Consider the following 14306-nt stretch of genomic DNA (forward strand, 5'->3'; position numbering starts at 1 on the left):
AAGTATTCAAATACTTTATTGAGTCACTGGATCCTTTTGCGCGGGTCGGTAATCAGCTGGCCACTGGTTCGTTGAGAATTTTATCGTGACGACGCAGCTGTGTTTTAACCGTTTCGTGGCCAGAGGAAAAGCTTAATTCGATTATAAAGGATAGGAGCTCCGTGACGGATAGCATATCTGGGAAGTAAAGGACGGCGGAAAAATTAGGAAGTAAAAATGTAAATTTAATGCAAGAAGCTTAAAGGTCTGTGGATCGAGAAATAAAGCTCTCTTTGTGCCGGTGTGTTAACTTTGTGCCGCTAATTACTCTTAAAAGCGCTGTCGTACTTCGTTAATGCTCCCAGATATTACTTTATTCGTTTCATTTTTTTAAATCGTGTCGAAGATCGGACCGTGATCTTGTTAGATTTGTTCTTGCTAAACCTCCATCGAGGTTTCAAATGCTTAATAAAGGAAAAAAGTTTCTTAAAAAGTGACGTTAAAATTTCACCGAGTACACGTATACTCGATAAATAATCCGACATTTGATTAGACCATTCTGTTATCACTGTGTGTTACATCGTGTCGAGAATATCATTGACAGTGCAGATAAAAACAACGTACGACGAAAGCAATCCATATACACGTGTACTCGATTAAATAATAAATCAGCCTATGTACAGAAGTAAAAAATAAATTCGATGGTGAAAAATTTCACTGGTCGTATCTCGAAAGTAACGACTCAATGGCATCGCTGAAGTTTTATCATCGTGAAAATTCGAATTTCAATCGCTTCAAACCCGTAATCAAATCTCTTTTGCGAAAGTATCTTTACGTTTCCGGCGATACGATGTTTTAATCGCGAGAAGTTTAAAGGTATCCGGATTCGCAATGAAATTGCAACAAATTCCGATTTATTAAGCAAATTATCCAGCCATACTTAATTAAAACTACGGGCTGCAATTTCGCGGTGCTCGCTCAAGTGTATCGAATATTTGATAAACGAATCGACTATGTTAAACAGACTCGATGTTCGTTCGAACGAAAAGTTGTATAACATTTGCGTGCCGATTTGCCAACATTAAAAACTGTACAGTCGATGCATCTCCTATAGGCTACCTACCATTGAATACATCATATTTCTTGTTACGGCTTCATTAACGTTAAATGCTCAACGATGGAAAAATTCTGGCTGCTCGATGTCGTACAAAACGCAAATAAATTACTTACAACTGAATATTTCAATAATACCAATACCATAAATTTATCGTCACGATATTTCCCATTACAGAGCTCGTCGAATATTTCCATCGTTGGAGAAGACGTATCCATATGCAAGATAATTTTTCTTTTTATATAAAAGAAGTATATTTTTTTCTTACCTATTATCCATTGCAATTAGATAATTTCGATAGGAAATAAAAAAATTGGAAAGTCTTTTTATAAATGCGTCTGTCAAAGTATGGATTTCTTGAAAAAATGTTATAAAAGTAGAATGAAAGAAAAATGAAAAATTTGTACCAAAAGTATATTTAAAATAATGTATTAATAATACTTAAAATGTCCACTAATATTTTTCATGTAGATTACCACGATGCAGATTATGCTTCAATTACATTACTTAATTATAATTTGCATTCTATGTTTTACGTAATAAATGTCATCGATGGTTTTCATCGCGGAAAATATAGAATATAAATTAAAATTACAATGACCCGAAATTATACCGAACCACCCATTAAATATTAAATCTGTATAAAAATCTAAAGAAATGTAGGCGTGTTTTAAAAAGAAATTTCCAATTAATAGAATATCTGGTAGAAACATGGAAGCTTAAAAAGCAGTATTAATTTTTCTCGATTATCAAATACAATTTAATCGTCATAATATTCCACGGATGGAATCCGTTCTTGAAGGTACGTTTACCAATCATATCATTTTTCTGTAATTCAAGCTCGCGTGGTACTAAAAACGAGGCACGTAAAACGTAATTCTAGATTAAAGCGTCGCGTAAAAGAAGGTAATAACGCTTGCTACCTGTAATTAGTATGTTTAATGTCGTTTGTATCAGCATGTGTATCAAATGCGAATGCTAGAGGAATGGAACGTGTACTGGAAAAATTAAAAATTTCCAGTCTGCGTGTCTTCAATTAAATACCGATGCGAAAGAATTACATTTTAATTAAAAGAATGCTGTTTTATTTTTACCATTTTTAATTCACGGCACAAGTGGAATTACGTTTTTCGTTCTTCGTTTTCATAGTAACTTTCTTTTAGTTAGTCGTTACCTGTTGGTGTCACGATGTTATTCTCTCGCGAGACATTATTTCGCATGTTTTCTCTTCATTTAGCTAAACATTCATTCTAATTTTCTAATTACTCGACAAAGAAAAACAAATGCAATGTGCAAGGTTGCTTGCAAAATTATGTTGTCACGACGATGTGAACCTATATAGAATTACGTTTGCGATCCTCGAAAAAGAAAATATGCAATTTAGAAGGAGAAAGTTTAGCGGCAAAATACTACGAACGAATCTTAATTCTTTAAATATCTACAAATTTTTGCTTCCAAATGGATTGCTATACGTTCTCACAAACAATTAAAAATTCATCTGTGTTTAAAGTTCTTGTTTATTTAATTTATTTATTAAAGCTATTATATCTTTCGTTTTACAATTGCACTTGTATTATTATTCCATCGAAGCTTTAAAAACACGCAATTTATACAAATTTTGAAGACCGAAATTTTGTCCAATTAATCGACATCGCTTAATTGATATATTTGTGATTACAGAATAATATAATTACTTTTGATAAATGTTGTGCACGCCAGCGAGCTGCATGAAACAAAAATTGCTTCACCCGTTCGGCATCGTTGCTTGTTTTTTATTTTTTTTTTTCCTTTCTTGTATGTGTTTTGTGTGTCCCCTTAGCTGTGACTTACAAAAGAATAGCGCCGCGGCAGCGGATATTGCATGCAGAATCATCGTGCGAATTGAGCCGAGGCAACATCTCCCGTAAGCGAAAGAAACCAGGCGCAGGTACGTACCAAGAATTCGTAGAAATGTGCATGATTCGAGATCTAACAACAGTCTGTAACTGGTTTTCTTCCCTTTGCCATCGACCTCGGCCTATTCTCTCGCGAACAAGCATATTTTTCCAAGGTGCAGTGTTTCTACGTACAGGAGACTTAAAAACGTGTGAAAATGATTGAAAAATCGCTTATTAAATGTGGAAAGATTAATGAAACACAACACGAGATTTTAGTATCAGCTTCATCGTAACGATTAAAAAATAGCATAACAGAAAAGAAAAATGTGGAAAGAACAGGTGAGCCATAAAATACATATTTCTTTTCCGTTTGGAATATATTGTTGCGTGCATCGTCTCAATAATTTTCGAGCATGGTTGCGGATATTGATTAGAGTTATAAATTCAACATTGACGGCAGCAATTTTGCGAAGCAAGCGCACAATTTTTAAACAACTACAATGTAAAACGTGAAAAGAAGAAACGTGCGAAGACTCGCCTTCTCTTTCATATTTATAGAATGCTTCCAGCTGATCTGTAATTAAAGTGGCATTGAGTTCAAGACGCTTCGAACAACTTCCAAAGTCCATTAAATCAACATATAAACATTTGTACATACAGACGTGAATACATACTTTAGAACAACCTTATTTATTATATATTATAATTATTAACCGTATATATATTTTATATAATTAAATTCAGCTGCAAAAAGGTACTGTCATATGTTATTGTTTCAATTAGCAAATACAATTATTAAACGTATATCGTATAGAATAAGTAAATTTAACCAAAACAACACATTATCGTTATTACAATTATTGGTTGCAATGTTTGTAAAGATTTTCAGATTTTATAGTATAAAATAAAATAATCGTGGAATATATTTAAAAATAATTAGCCTTCGTCGTTTGCCTTTCACCTTTGCAAGTTTTCCGATTTAACATTCTATGGAAAATATTTCATCCGGCGAATATGTCCCGCCTACGGTTGGAAAAAATTTGTAGTCCGTTCCAGATCCCAGAATCATCCTCTATGTATGTATATACGTACTATACTGTTTAATTAAACGATTCATTTTGATAATGGAATCGTTGTAACGTAGCAAACCGATACAGCGAGCTCTGGGTGGAAATTATTGTTTCAATACGCTCTTTCGGCGTAATGAAACGAGCTTCTCGGGTTTCTCCACGATCTCGAATCTGATTCGCGTATTTTCAAAATATGTGGGTGACGAGGTGACTGGCTTTGGTGCACGTAAATGAGCAACGTGACATTTTTACCGGCGATTCGAGCTGCGATGGAAATTGAGAAAGAAAATATTTGCAGGGGAATCGACGCGATTCAATCTCATTGTTGATTCGTTATAAATCCTGTACGTATAAACATTCGCGTGCAAATAACGCGCAACGTATATACACATAGACACCGTATTTATGTACGATACATAACTACGAGATGATTGTTATTTGCGTAATTAAAGCTCTGTGCCGGCCGGCGTGAAAGTACTTTGCGTAAAGCGTCCTAATTTGTTATATCGGGAAATTGTTATGTAATTTATCGTTATCGGGAACGAGATGGTCGTTGAAACATTACGATCGTCGTGATAGATACGTCAATCGTTGTTGAATTTGTAAATTGCATATTATAGTTACAGTAATATTTTTCTCCGATCGATAGTTCTTTTATGTTGATAGAACAATTCCAATCAGTCTGTTCAAAACGTTACAGATCAATTGTCTATGATTAGTTTGTCTATTTAAAAACAGTAGACTTAATTTGGAATCTATAATAATAATAATAAGTGAATAAGATAAAATTGAAACTAGAGTATGACATATTGTTAATGTGTCTATGAATACTAAATAAATTATAACACATTTACTATGAATACATAGTAAGAAACGAGTAAAATGAAATTTTAAGAATATAAGACTCGAGATATATGACTTCCAAGTACCAGTACATTACAGTGACGATTATAACAGACGAGAAATTTGCTCGGAAAACTTGTTAATCGAAATATTTGAAAAAAGACAGTAACCATCGGATATATTAATTACAGACGAATTCTGGGTTAAATTTAATTAATACAAAAATGACGATAGAGCAAAAAGAACGTATCAACCTACGATCAAAATTCAGACTACCATAGTTAGGTCTCTGTTAAGCTGAAACTCAACATCCGTATCGTCCAATGACAAGAGGGGAGACACTAACCAAGAGGCTCCATATATTCCCCGTTATAATTTCTTTAGCTCTAGATATAGCCACTCACACTTGTTCTAGCATTTGCAATTACACCTGAATATTTATCAAATCAATTCTCTGTTTCTCGTTGCCTTTGTCTGTCTATTGGCTCTCTGCCTCTTACCTTCGTGCACCGGAGATTTCTATTTCACTGTGAAAGTACAAGTCCACTATAGAATCCTTCTTCGAGAAGGGACCACACACAAGTTTCTCTCTCTTTCTCTCTCTCTACTGTTTCTCTCGTAGATTTCTCACGAACAGTCGACACGTCACGTGTCCCCGTTTAATTACGCAAGATCATGTTTCGTTTGCGCTTACAGATCCCAATCAAGCTGCGAATAACAATCACGTGAACAGCGTGTCGGAGGGCCTTCCAGAGTCCGGGGCGAAGACGTTTTATGAGAATCTACCCTTCCATGGAATCCAAGCGCCGCCTAACAAGGTCAGTATGGAGAATCGATCCATGCACGAGCATCCTTCCGTTTCAGCATGATCATCGTCCTTCTTTTTTCTTTTCATCTTTCGTTGTCTTAATACACGTTGCAATCGGCCACGTGTTGGTAACGGTGAGATGCAAATTTTGATATGAGATTCAAAAATTCAAAATGGATAAACGATGCGAAATTCTTGTGATCTTTCGTTTGATGGTGAGGCATAGTGTAAAGTACAGGCGATGATACCACATACCATCCTCTTGCATGATCGAATTAACCCTCGACTATATATCGTTGGAACGTAGGTAATTATAACAATTTCGATCAAGTTAGGTTACTTGCTTTCGAGTTATCTAATTTTAATTTTATTAAAGCTAATCGTAATATTGTTTGAGCGAAAGGATTAAAAGTGTTTCGATTCGCAAAATGTCATTGACAACGTAAGAAAGTTTGAGGAAGATAGGGGTAGATTAATAAATGGATACAGCTTACGATACGATGATATACAACGACGGATTTGTGCTTGTCGGATAAAGACGCAACATACAGGAGAGTGCGATCTCGCTACTGGAAATATTTAGAAAATTGGCAAATCGCAGCTTTCGTTGCTGCAAGATCACAAGAACATCGCGTCAATTGTCTGTAGGTATTTCGTTACACTTGGATCATGCGTGTAAGTATAGGTTTCGTGAATAGATAACTGTACGTTTATTATCGAGGCCCGTGGTGCGCGCTACAACTCGCCTGAAATTCCCCTGGAAGTAGTTGCTCTTAATGACTTCGCCGTTGTTACAAATCGTAATCTATCATTTCAAGTTTCGATTCTAACTTCCTACGGCGAATTGAGATATGAAAAATCGATCGATCTATGTATGTTGATTAATTTTCCTCCACTGAAACAAACCGTGAGAAACCGAAACGAGCAACTGGTCAAGACCGAAAGCTCACATTACCAACCTCTCATCGTTAAACAATAGTCGACGAACGTTAAACCGTCGTTATTTAATTGGAAGCAAAGCGTTCTGCCAGTAGTTGAGCATTAACCTGAACGTACACTAGTGGCCACTTGAAATAGAACAGAGAGGAAGAAAGACAACGAGCTAACCTCCCGCGCTTCTCTTAATTAGCAGCGTGAAGTTAGAAATACGATAATGAAAGAACGAGGAAGTACTTTGTCCAACACCATGATAGAGCGGTAAAATGTGACAAGGCGATTGGAAGGGTTCTAGTAATAGGATAAATGTTTTTACTAGCACGGTCGAGGCAAGAGAAGAAGACCAAGTCGATAATAGAAACGAGCATAATTCCATAAAAAAAAAAAGAAAAAGGGAGGCTCGAAAATATCAGGAACAGTCGAATGTTCGAGACCCTCGGCCGCGAAACGCGTCACCGGAAAGTCAGCGTGAAATAATTGCATTATAACAAGCTAGAGCGGTGGAGTACCGATAGTTTGGACCTCGGCTCTTTCCGAATAGGAACGCGAAGAACGTCAGAAACACTGGACGTACAAGAGAACCTGGTGTACTGCACTTTGTGCCCGCAAGAGAGCCTTTAAGCATTGGAGAGTCAAGGTTGGAAAACGTTCTACCTCCTCATCGCTGGCGTTCAACTTCTACTTAGTTCGACGATGGTCCTTTTCACGGAGACGATTAGAAGCGATCGAATCTGCTTTGCTTTGATCGAACTTCGCTTTCAGAGCGAGATCTGAATTCTAGAGGAAATGGTTGAATATAGCGGAATAAATAGACGGAACTGGACCATTTGCAGTTGTGTAAATGAAACCCAAACATAGATAGATGGGTATGGATAGACCGATTTGAAACAAAATAGTGCGTTGTAGACAGGTTTTTAATGAAGAATATAAGATAGTGGAAACTATATCTAAAACTAAAATAGAAGTGGATTGCTAGCCAGTAGAATGTTGAATTGCAGGTAGGTTTCCAATGAAGGATATAAAACGAAACTATCGAACTATATTTAAACATATGATAGAAATTAAATTATACTCGGGTAATAAAATTGAGAAATTTATGAAACGTGTAGTTGATTAGTTTGGTTCCTAAGAGACTCGTATAATATTAGAACGTAACAGCAGGTACACGTTGACAACAGGAGCAAGTAGAATCGCCTTAATATCTCACGTTTAAATAAATAGCGTAAGACGAGACCGCATACATTAAAAAATTCCTCTCGTGCCCGATATTACCAATAATTAAAAATCGAGCATAGCAGGCATATCTGCCATTAAAATAGATCGAGCCAGCTGGCAGATTAAACGGCGAATAATTCAACGTACCTAGTCGCTAGCGAAGCTCAATTTAATATTGTAACGTTTTAACCTCCTTTTTCGACCCTACCGGAAGCCTTAAATTCCACGCGCTGTCCCATACGTTAATACTTAAAGCCGCCAAACTCGCGACACCGAGTCACACCTATCTTACCCACAATGTGGTGAACGAACAAGCGAACCATCGATCGGTTTCACGCATTAAATAACAAACCAAGCGCAAGGTCTAACGATGCAGCTAATGCAGTGTCTCAGGGTGAGAAAGGTAAAAGGATACGAAAGAAGACATCAACTTTTTACGAGATGATGCTACATATTTGACGACATGCTTTACGTTGTTATTGTCCGACCTGAACTTAAGAAGCTGCATTAAACTATATGGGATTTTTATAAATATGTGGATGTTGTTTATACGACTGATTTTATATATATACACATGGATTTCAGTCGACTTTCTGTGTTGTAGGGAATGTAGTTTTTCATTGAAACGCCTGCATATGCGCAATCGACCTTGCACCAGTGTACGCATTTAGTGGAACAGTAGGGAACATTCAGTGACATAATAATGTCACATGTAGCAAATTGTATGTAATAAACATTATTGTATAGCAACTGATAGGCAGATATTTTCAAAAGTATACGGAATTAAGCCTACCTATAATCAAGAATGGTAAATCGCAGGTGAATAACTGCTGAATAATCAAAATTCGTGATCATTGCTATAACAAGAATACACTATCAGAACTCTTTCAAGAAATAACTGTTTAAAGTAGCATATAGTAGGCGTTGTACTATATTTAACATCAATTGCTTGAGTTCTTAGGGAGTAATCGCTTCTTTATATACTATATAATATTTCTATACTTTCTCGGTGAAATTATATTTATTAAGAGGCTAAAGACGCTTGGAAAATGTTGTTTGCTTATCAGAGAGAAAGATTACAATTTGTTATAATGTTTTCTCTTTAATCTAACATCCAAGAATAATTACTATAAACAAATTGTCTGATTTTAACATAATGATATGTATATAAAAATAAATGGCAAAAATACGATTACGTTCATCGTGTAATTAACGCAGCAGTTGTTAATTATATTTAATAACTTTTACATTAGGGGAAGAATTAAACTTCGCAATATAGTACAGCGTTATTAGTTCTTCACATTCCGAATACATTTTTAATTAATATAACAGCTTCCTAATATGAATGATAACATTCATTCTTGCGTAGAATAATAATTCTATGTAAAAAGTATCGTATTAAATGACGCATAAAAGGTACACTGTTCCATTTAACAGAAATATATTCTATTTAAAAGAAGTGTGTTCCAGGAACCTTTAAAACATCTCCAATTCCGTAGCAAATACATGTACCACGCAATGTATCATTCAAAACCATTTCATTTTGCCTAGTGAAATTTTTATCTTCCTTCTATCCACCTTCTATCGTTTTAAAGCTATGGCTTGACCTAGTTTCATGGGATACCCCATAAATAAGTAATCTTTTCCTTTCCAACCTAGGACAACAGTACAATAACAAAGAAATAAAATAAAATTGCTAAAACACAAAGTATATAAATAAGGATATTTTGTTTTCGTAGCTCGCATGAAATATTTAAATTAGTATCATTTTATTATGGAATGAACTATCCACGCAACTATAATAAACGTTGAAAAAATACATACCGTTTTCGGTAAAAATATAATTGAAATGCACAACCAAGAAATTGCCAAAAGTAGGTACTTGTATTTATTTATGCACGTGCTCGTTACTGTACATAATGAAAGAACCGCGATTATTTATAACATAGAGATGTAACGTGCAACTTTTAATGCATCTGTGCAAAATTTAGAGATAGAAAAATTGCACAGCACGAGAATATTATACGGCACAGGAAAATACAAAAATATAAAAAATATCCAAAGAGAGTACAGTGCTCGTTATAATTTTTAACAAACAATACGAATTTCCATTGAAGTTAAGTTCTAATTTCTTCATTGTATCCAGAAAACTATAAACACGTATGAAAATCCGCAACCTACTTATCATTTAATGCAAATCTAACTCAATAGATACGATATTACTCGCCTGGAAAATTTGCTTTCCTACATTGCCATCAGTGACAGCGCTTGAACGAGGACAAAATCGTATAAGGGGTTGGAACCCTTCGACAGACAGAACTAAGTTTACAGCGTCTGTCGTGGCAGAAGTGGGGTTAATTCTCTCTTATTTAACCAAGTGTCCCCGTAATGGCCGTATCGGAAGCAGGAACGGTTCGTATCCGAAGTAATTGAGTATGGACAAGAGTGGAGAGCGCGAAGAGGCAGAGGAGAGTGTGGATATTAGAGAAGGGGCCCTTTGTCGAGTATCTTCTGGTTCCGGAAGCTTTTACCCTCGCTTCGTTCGACGGAGATCCATATTTCATCGTGGCAACTACTCGCCCATCCGCGACAGATTAACGCGCAAATTATCGATCCATGGTTACATCGTGCGTCCAAATGTTTATTTATTTGAATCGAATGATATCACGACGAGAAATGGCCACTTTTCCAGACCCTGCTACAATATCGCTGATTATTATTTGCCTGTCGATTTGCCATTCACGCGTTGATGAAATTGGAATGAAATTATTAGTTTCACGAAGATGAAAGGGGCTGAAGAGTATTTGAAAAGATAAAAATTCGTTTGAAATGAATCAGTTGATGAATACGTGAAATGTAATGGATAGGTTCCAGCTCGTTTATATTATTCGTATTTGGGCATGACAAAATGCAATAAAATGATTTCATTGAAACGATCGATGCTTTTACTCGTCATTGTGCCAGATCTTTGGGTCTCATATTTTTTTTTAACAAAGAACGTTCAATGGAATTCTTGATCGCAAGTGAAACACTGCCTGAACACAGTGATTCAAAACATGTTCCAATAATTTCAAACGCATACCGTTTCGAGCAGAATATATTATATGACATATACGATATATAATAAAAGCACAAACATACTTACGAATAACGTGATAAGAATGATCAGCGTATATTCAATAATCGTTATTAAGATAATGATAAAGCTGAGCGATTCGACAAATTTACGGGATTTTGTATTAAAACTATTTTAAACGAACAATGTAAATTACCGTGAACGGTCGTGTATTCAAAATTCATGAAAAGATTGCCTGTAGCATAATTGCCATATTTAACATGTCGTGTTTATATTACCCTTTAATATAAAGGTTTTTTTACATTCCGAACCGTACGTGTATTGATGATGTGAAACGAGTATACCGTATACGGAGAAAGTATGAATTTCAAAGCAAATTAACATACACTAATTACCAGGAACGGAATATCGCTACAATTTATTGTATTTAAACTACTGCTCTGTAATTACGACCAGAACATCTATTCGTATCTATCTATATTTATCGTATTTAAAATAATGCGTTCGCGTGTAATAATCCTGGATATCTTTCAGCCTGACCACATCAATTAGCTGTTTTAATTATAATCGGTATAAAGTACATCGAGCTGAAACATCTCTTTTTAATCATTTACGGTAATATTAAATGATATTCCACATTATGTAAAGACAAAGGAAGAACTGAATTCACTTACGGTCGATAAAATTATAAAACTAATTAGCGTTCAATCGTAAAATAACAAGCGAATATTATGTGTAATAATGTAGAACTTTCACTAAGCCTAAGATTATTTAAATTTAAATAATTTGACTTTAATTTTGTGTTCGTACAAATAAGTCAAGATTGCTTGAAGTTCTTTGAGTATAAGTAACTTTGTTTCAAACATAAGTAACATTGTTTCATCTAACAACAGTTGTTCCTTTCAAGTTAAGAAATAATTAAAATACTTTCAACTTCACTCGAAGCTTGAAAGTTGAATGGTCAGTTCACGTTAATAAAACAGTTTCAAGCTACTTGAACGCAAGCAACTCGACGTAAAGTAACTTAACTAGTGTGAACAAGCGTAGTTCAACTGGACGTTTTAAAATCAAACGAAGAACAAATACACATTGAAAAAATATCAAATTACTTGAATTCAGGTAACTTGGCTAATTTACGAAATTACGGATAAATTACCAAACTTCGATTTGTGTCTGATAAATGAAAATTCAATTGAATTAAGAAGAAAGCCGGAAGCTGCAACGCCGACGAAAGCTACGAAAGATATAAAATAAGTCAGTGACTTTCAAACACAGACGAATATCTTACTTTAAGAAAAAAAGAAAAAATGGAAAAACGAGGAGTTTGTCTAGTGGAAGGTTGACTTTCACATCACGAAACTCACAGATGATTTATAAGGAAGCATTACGTCTGTGCTCGTTTCTATCTGCTGATAACTTTGATCATTTCGAGTATGAATTCTCCCCGACGGACTTATTCAATTCATTTTTCGTTATATCGAGCAGCCCTCAAAGCGAAAGAGGAAATCTGAGGACCGAAGAAAATGGCGTCGCGCAACAATTCCCAAGCGAATAGCTTCTGAACTTTTCTCCCTCGTCGAAAGGATGTCGCCAAACCGCGTTTCGAGACGAATTCGATCGGAGAATAGTGTATCGATTAGCAGAAAATTTCGATCGATTCCATTAGAGAAAAATAATAATAAACTATAACTCGTTAAAGTATTCTGAACGTTTACTATGAGAAACTCGTATATGTACGTACATGTGTTATATAATGCGTTATATAAAATGTATCAAAATTTCATTAGCACCGTAACAAGACACAATTGTCAACATTATATCGGTAAAATTTGATATATAATAATTTGAAATATACGGTATAACACGGCTGTTTGAAGCATAAAATAATTATTAAAGACCGCTTTGTTAAATATCGATGCTTGTTAATATAATGGATAATTGATTATTTAAATACATTTGCGATTTCTGGGAAATCTATACTTGTATAAATATTTTGTAAATTTTATATAAATTTTCAAACGTGTTCCAAATTTTACCGGAATGATCATGATACTCGAGGTTTATTACACACACCGAGTATCTATAAATGGTGTTCAAATACTTTGGTGAACCACTGTATGTCGAAATAATACATATCGAGATTGACGATACTTGCAGTTCCGTTTGCTCAGGTGAAACAGTTCGGGTTAAAATCGCATCGTAATTTCGCGAGAACTCTGAAACACGGTCATGCTTTATGAAACTTCTATAATAAACATCGTTGGGAAGCTCGATTGGTGTTTAACGTGCAGAGTGTAATTCCATGGCTACATTTTCCATTCGGAAACATTTTTCGGATATATCGCGTTTTACATTGCGCTTGATTGCGAATTTATAACATAAACGAATGTTGGGCTCGATCTTTCTTTTTTTTTTTTCTTTTTTTCGAAAAATATTGTCACATCAAAAGGGTTTATTAGTCGAAACGCTAATGGCGACGGATTTTGCAAATAATTTCCGTTATGAAATGTCTACTTTTGTACTTTTTGTTACATTTGAAAACTGACCAGTTAAAGAAACCTGATTCGTAATGAGGATCATGGCTAACCGTCATATGTTGTAAATGGGAACATGTATTTTCCATGTTTACTGATGCTTTTTCGTCAATTTGTGAACAATGTTTGCTCGCTCTCATTTTTTTACAATTTTAACAGCGAAATTACCAATTCGTAATATAATACAATTTATACAGCATGCATAGATAACAATTAAGAATAGCGCAAATGGCGTGAAAATTTGTCGAATAGTGGTGAATAAACGTAGACAGGTGCGATACGGTGTTTAACAAAATTTTATGTTGAAAACTGTGATGTCATATGACGTTTAACATTTTTAGTACTATACTAGTCGAGATTGACATTAATTTGAAAATTGTCATTTGCACGAAAGCTAGTCAGTCGAACTGAGCGAATTTTAATAATTGGAAGAAAATGGTGAAACGTCGATATTTCGGTAGATTGGTATTTTCAGAGATGACATAATATCTACTTGTACATAGCGAAATGGCATTTCTAATCGTGTTTTGCTTGAAACATTTAGAAAAAAAGTAGCAGCGAATCAAACAAGGCTTGCCATTTCTATACAAAAATAATAAGATAAACAATTAAATTAATCGGATGATTACGAATTAATAAATCCAATAACATTTCTTTCAGAAGAATTTTCAAATTAGCAACTCAAGATTTCTAAACTGTATGATAGGTTTTTAATTCAACGAAATTTCAGATATGTACCATGATCTTGATTTGTAACTTAAACAAAACATCGAGTGTTCTTTTAATTAAATTCCCCTCTTCGTTCCTTCCCGAGAGCAGAAATTACTAAAAAAGAAACGATACTTTCTACCTTG

General features: G+C 34.8%; 1 protein-coding gene across 4 annotated transcripts in view; it reads left to right on the forward strand.

Moving 5' to 3' along the window:
- Window positions 1-14306, forward strand: part of LOC100648107 (hemicentin-1) — a 425495-nt gene that overhangs the window by 389653 nt on the left and 21536 nt on the right. For 3 of the 4 annotated variants that reach the window (XR_007225675.1, XR_007225674.1, XM_048409977.1), the window contains exon 17: window positions 5580-5701. Coding sequence is in view for 2 of the 4 variants with exons in the window: in XM_048409977.1 (XP_048265934.1) it covers window positions 5580-5701 (122 nt within the window). In the remaining 2 variants the exon portion in view is untranslated. Of the gene's footprint in view, window positions 1-2912; window positions 3021-5579; window positions 5702-14306 lie in introns of all 4 variants that reach the window. The other variant, XM_020865413.2, reaches the window with a different exon arrangement.

The sequence above is a fragment of the Bombus terrestris genome, chromosome 11 (assembly GCF_910591885.1).
Source record: "Bombus terrestris chromosome 11, iyBomTerr1.2, whole genome shotgun sequence".
In the NCBI taxonomy this organism is placed as follows: Eukaryota; Metazoa; Arthropoda; class Insecta; order Hymenoptera; family Apidae; genus Bombus; species Bombus terrestris.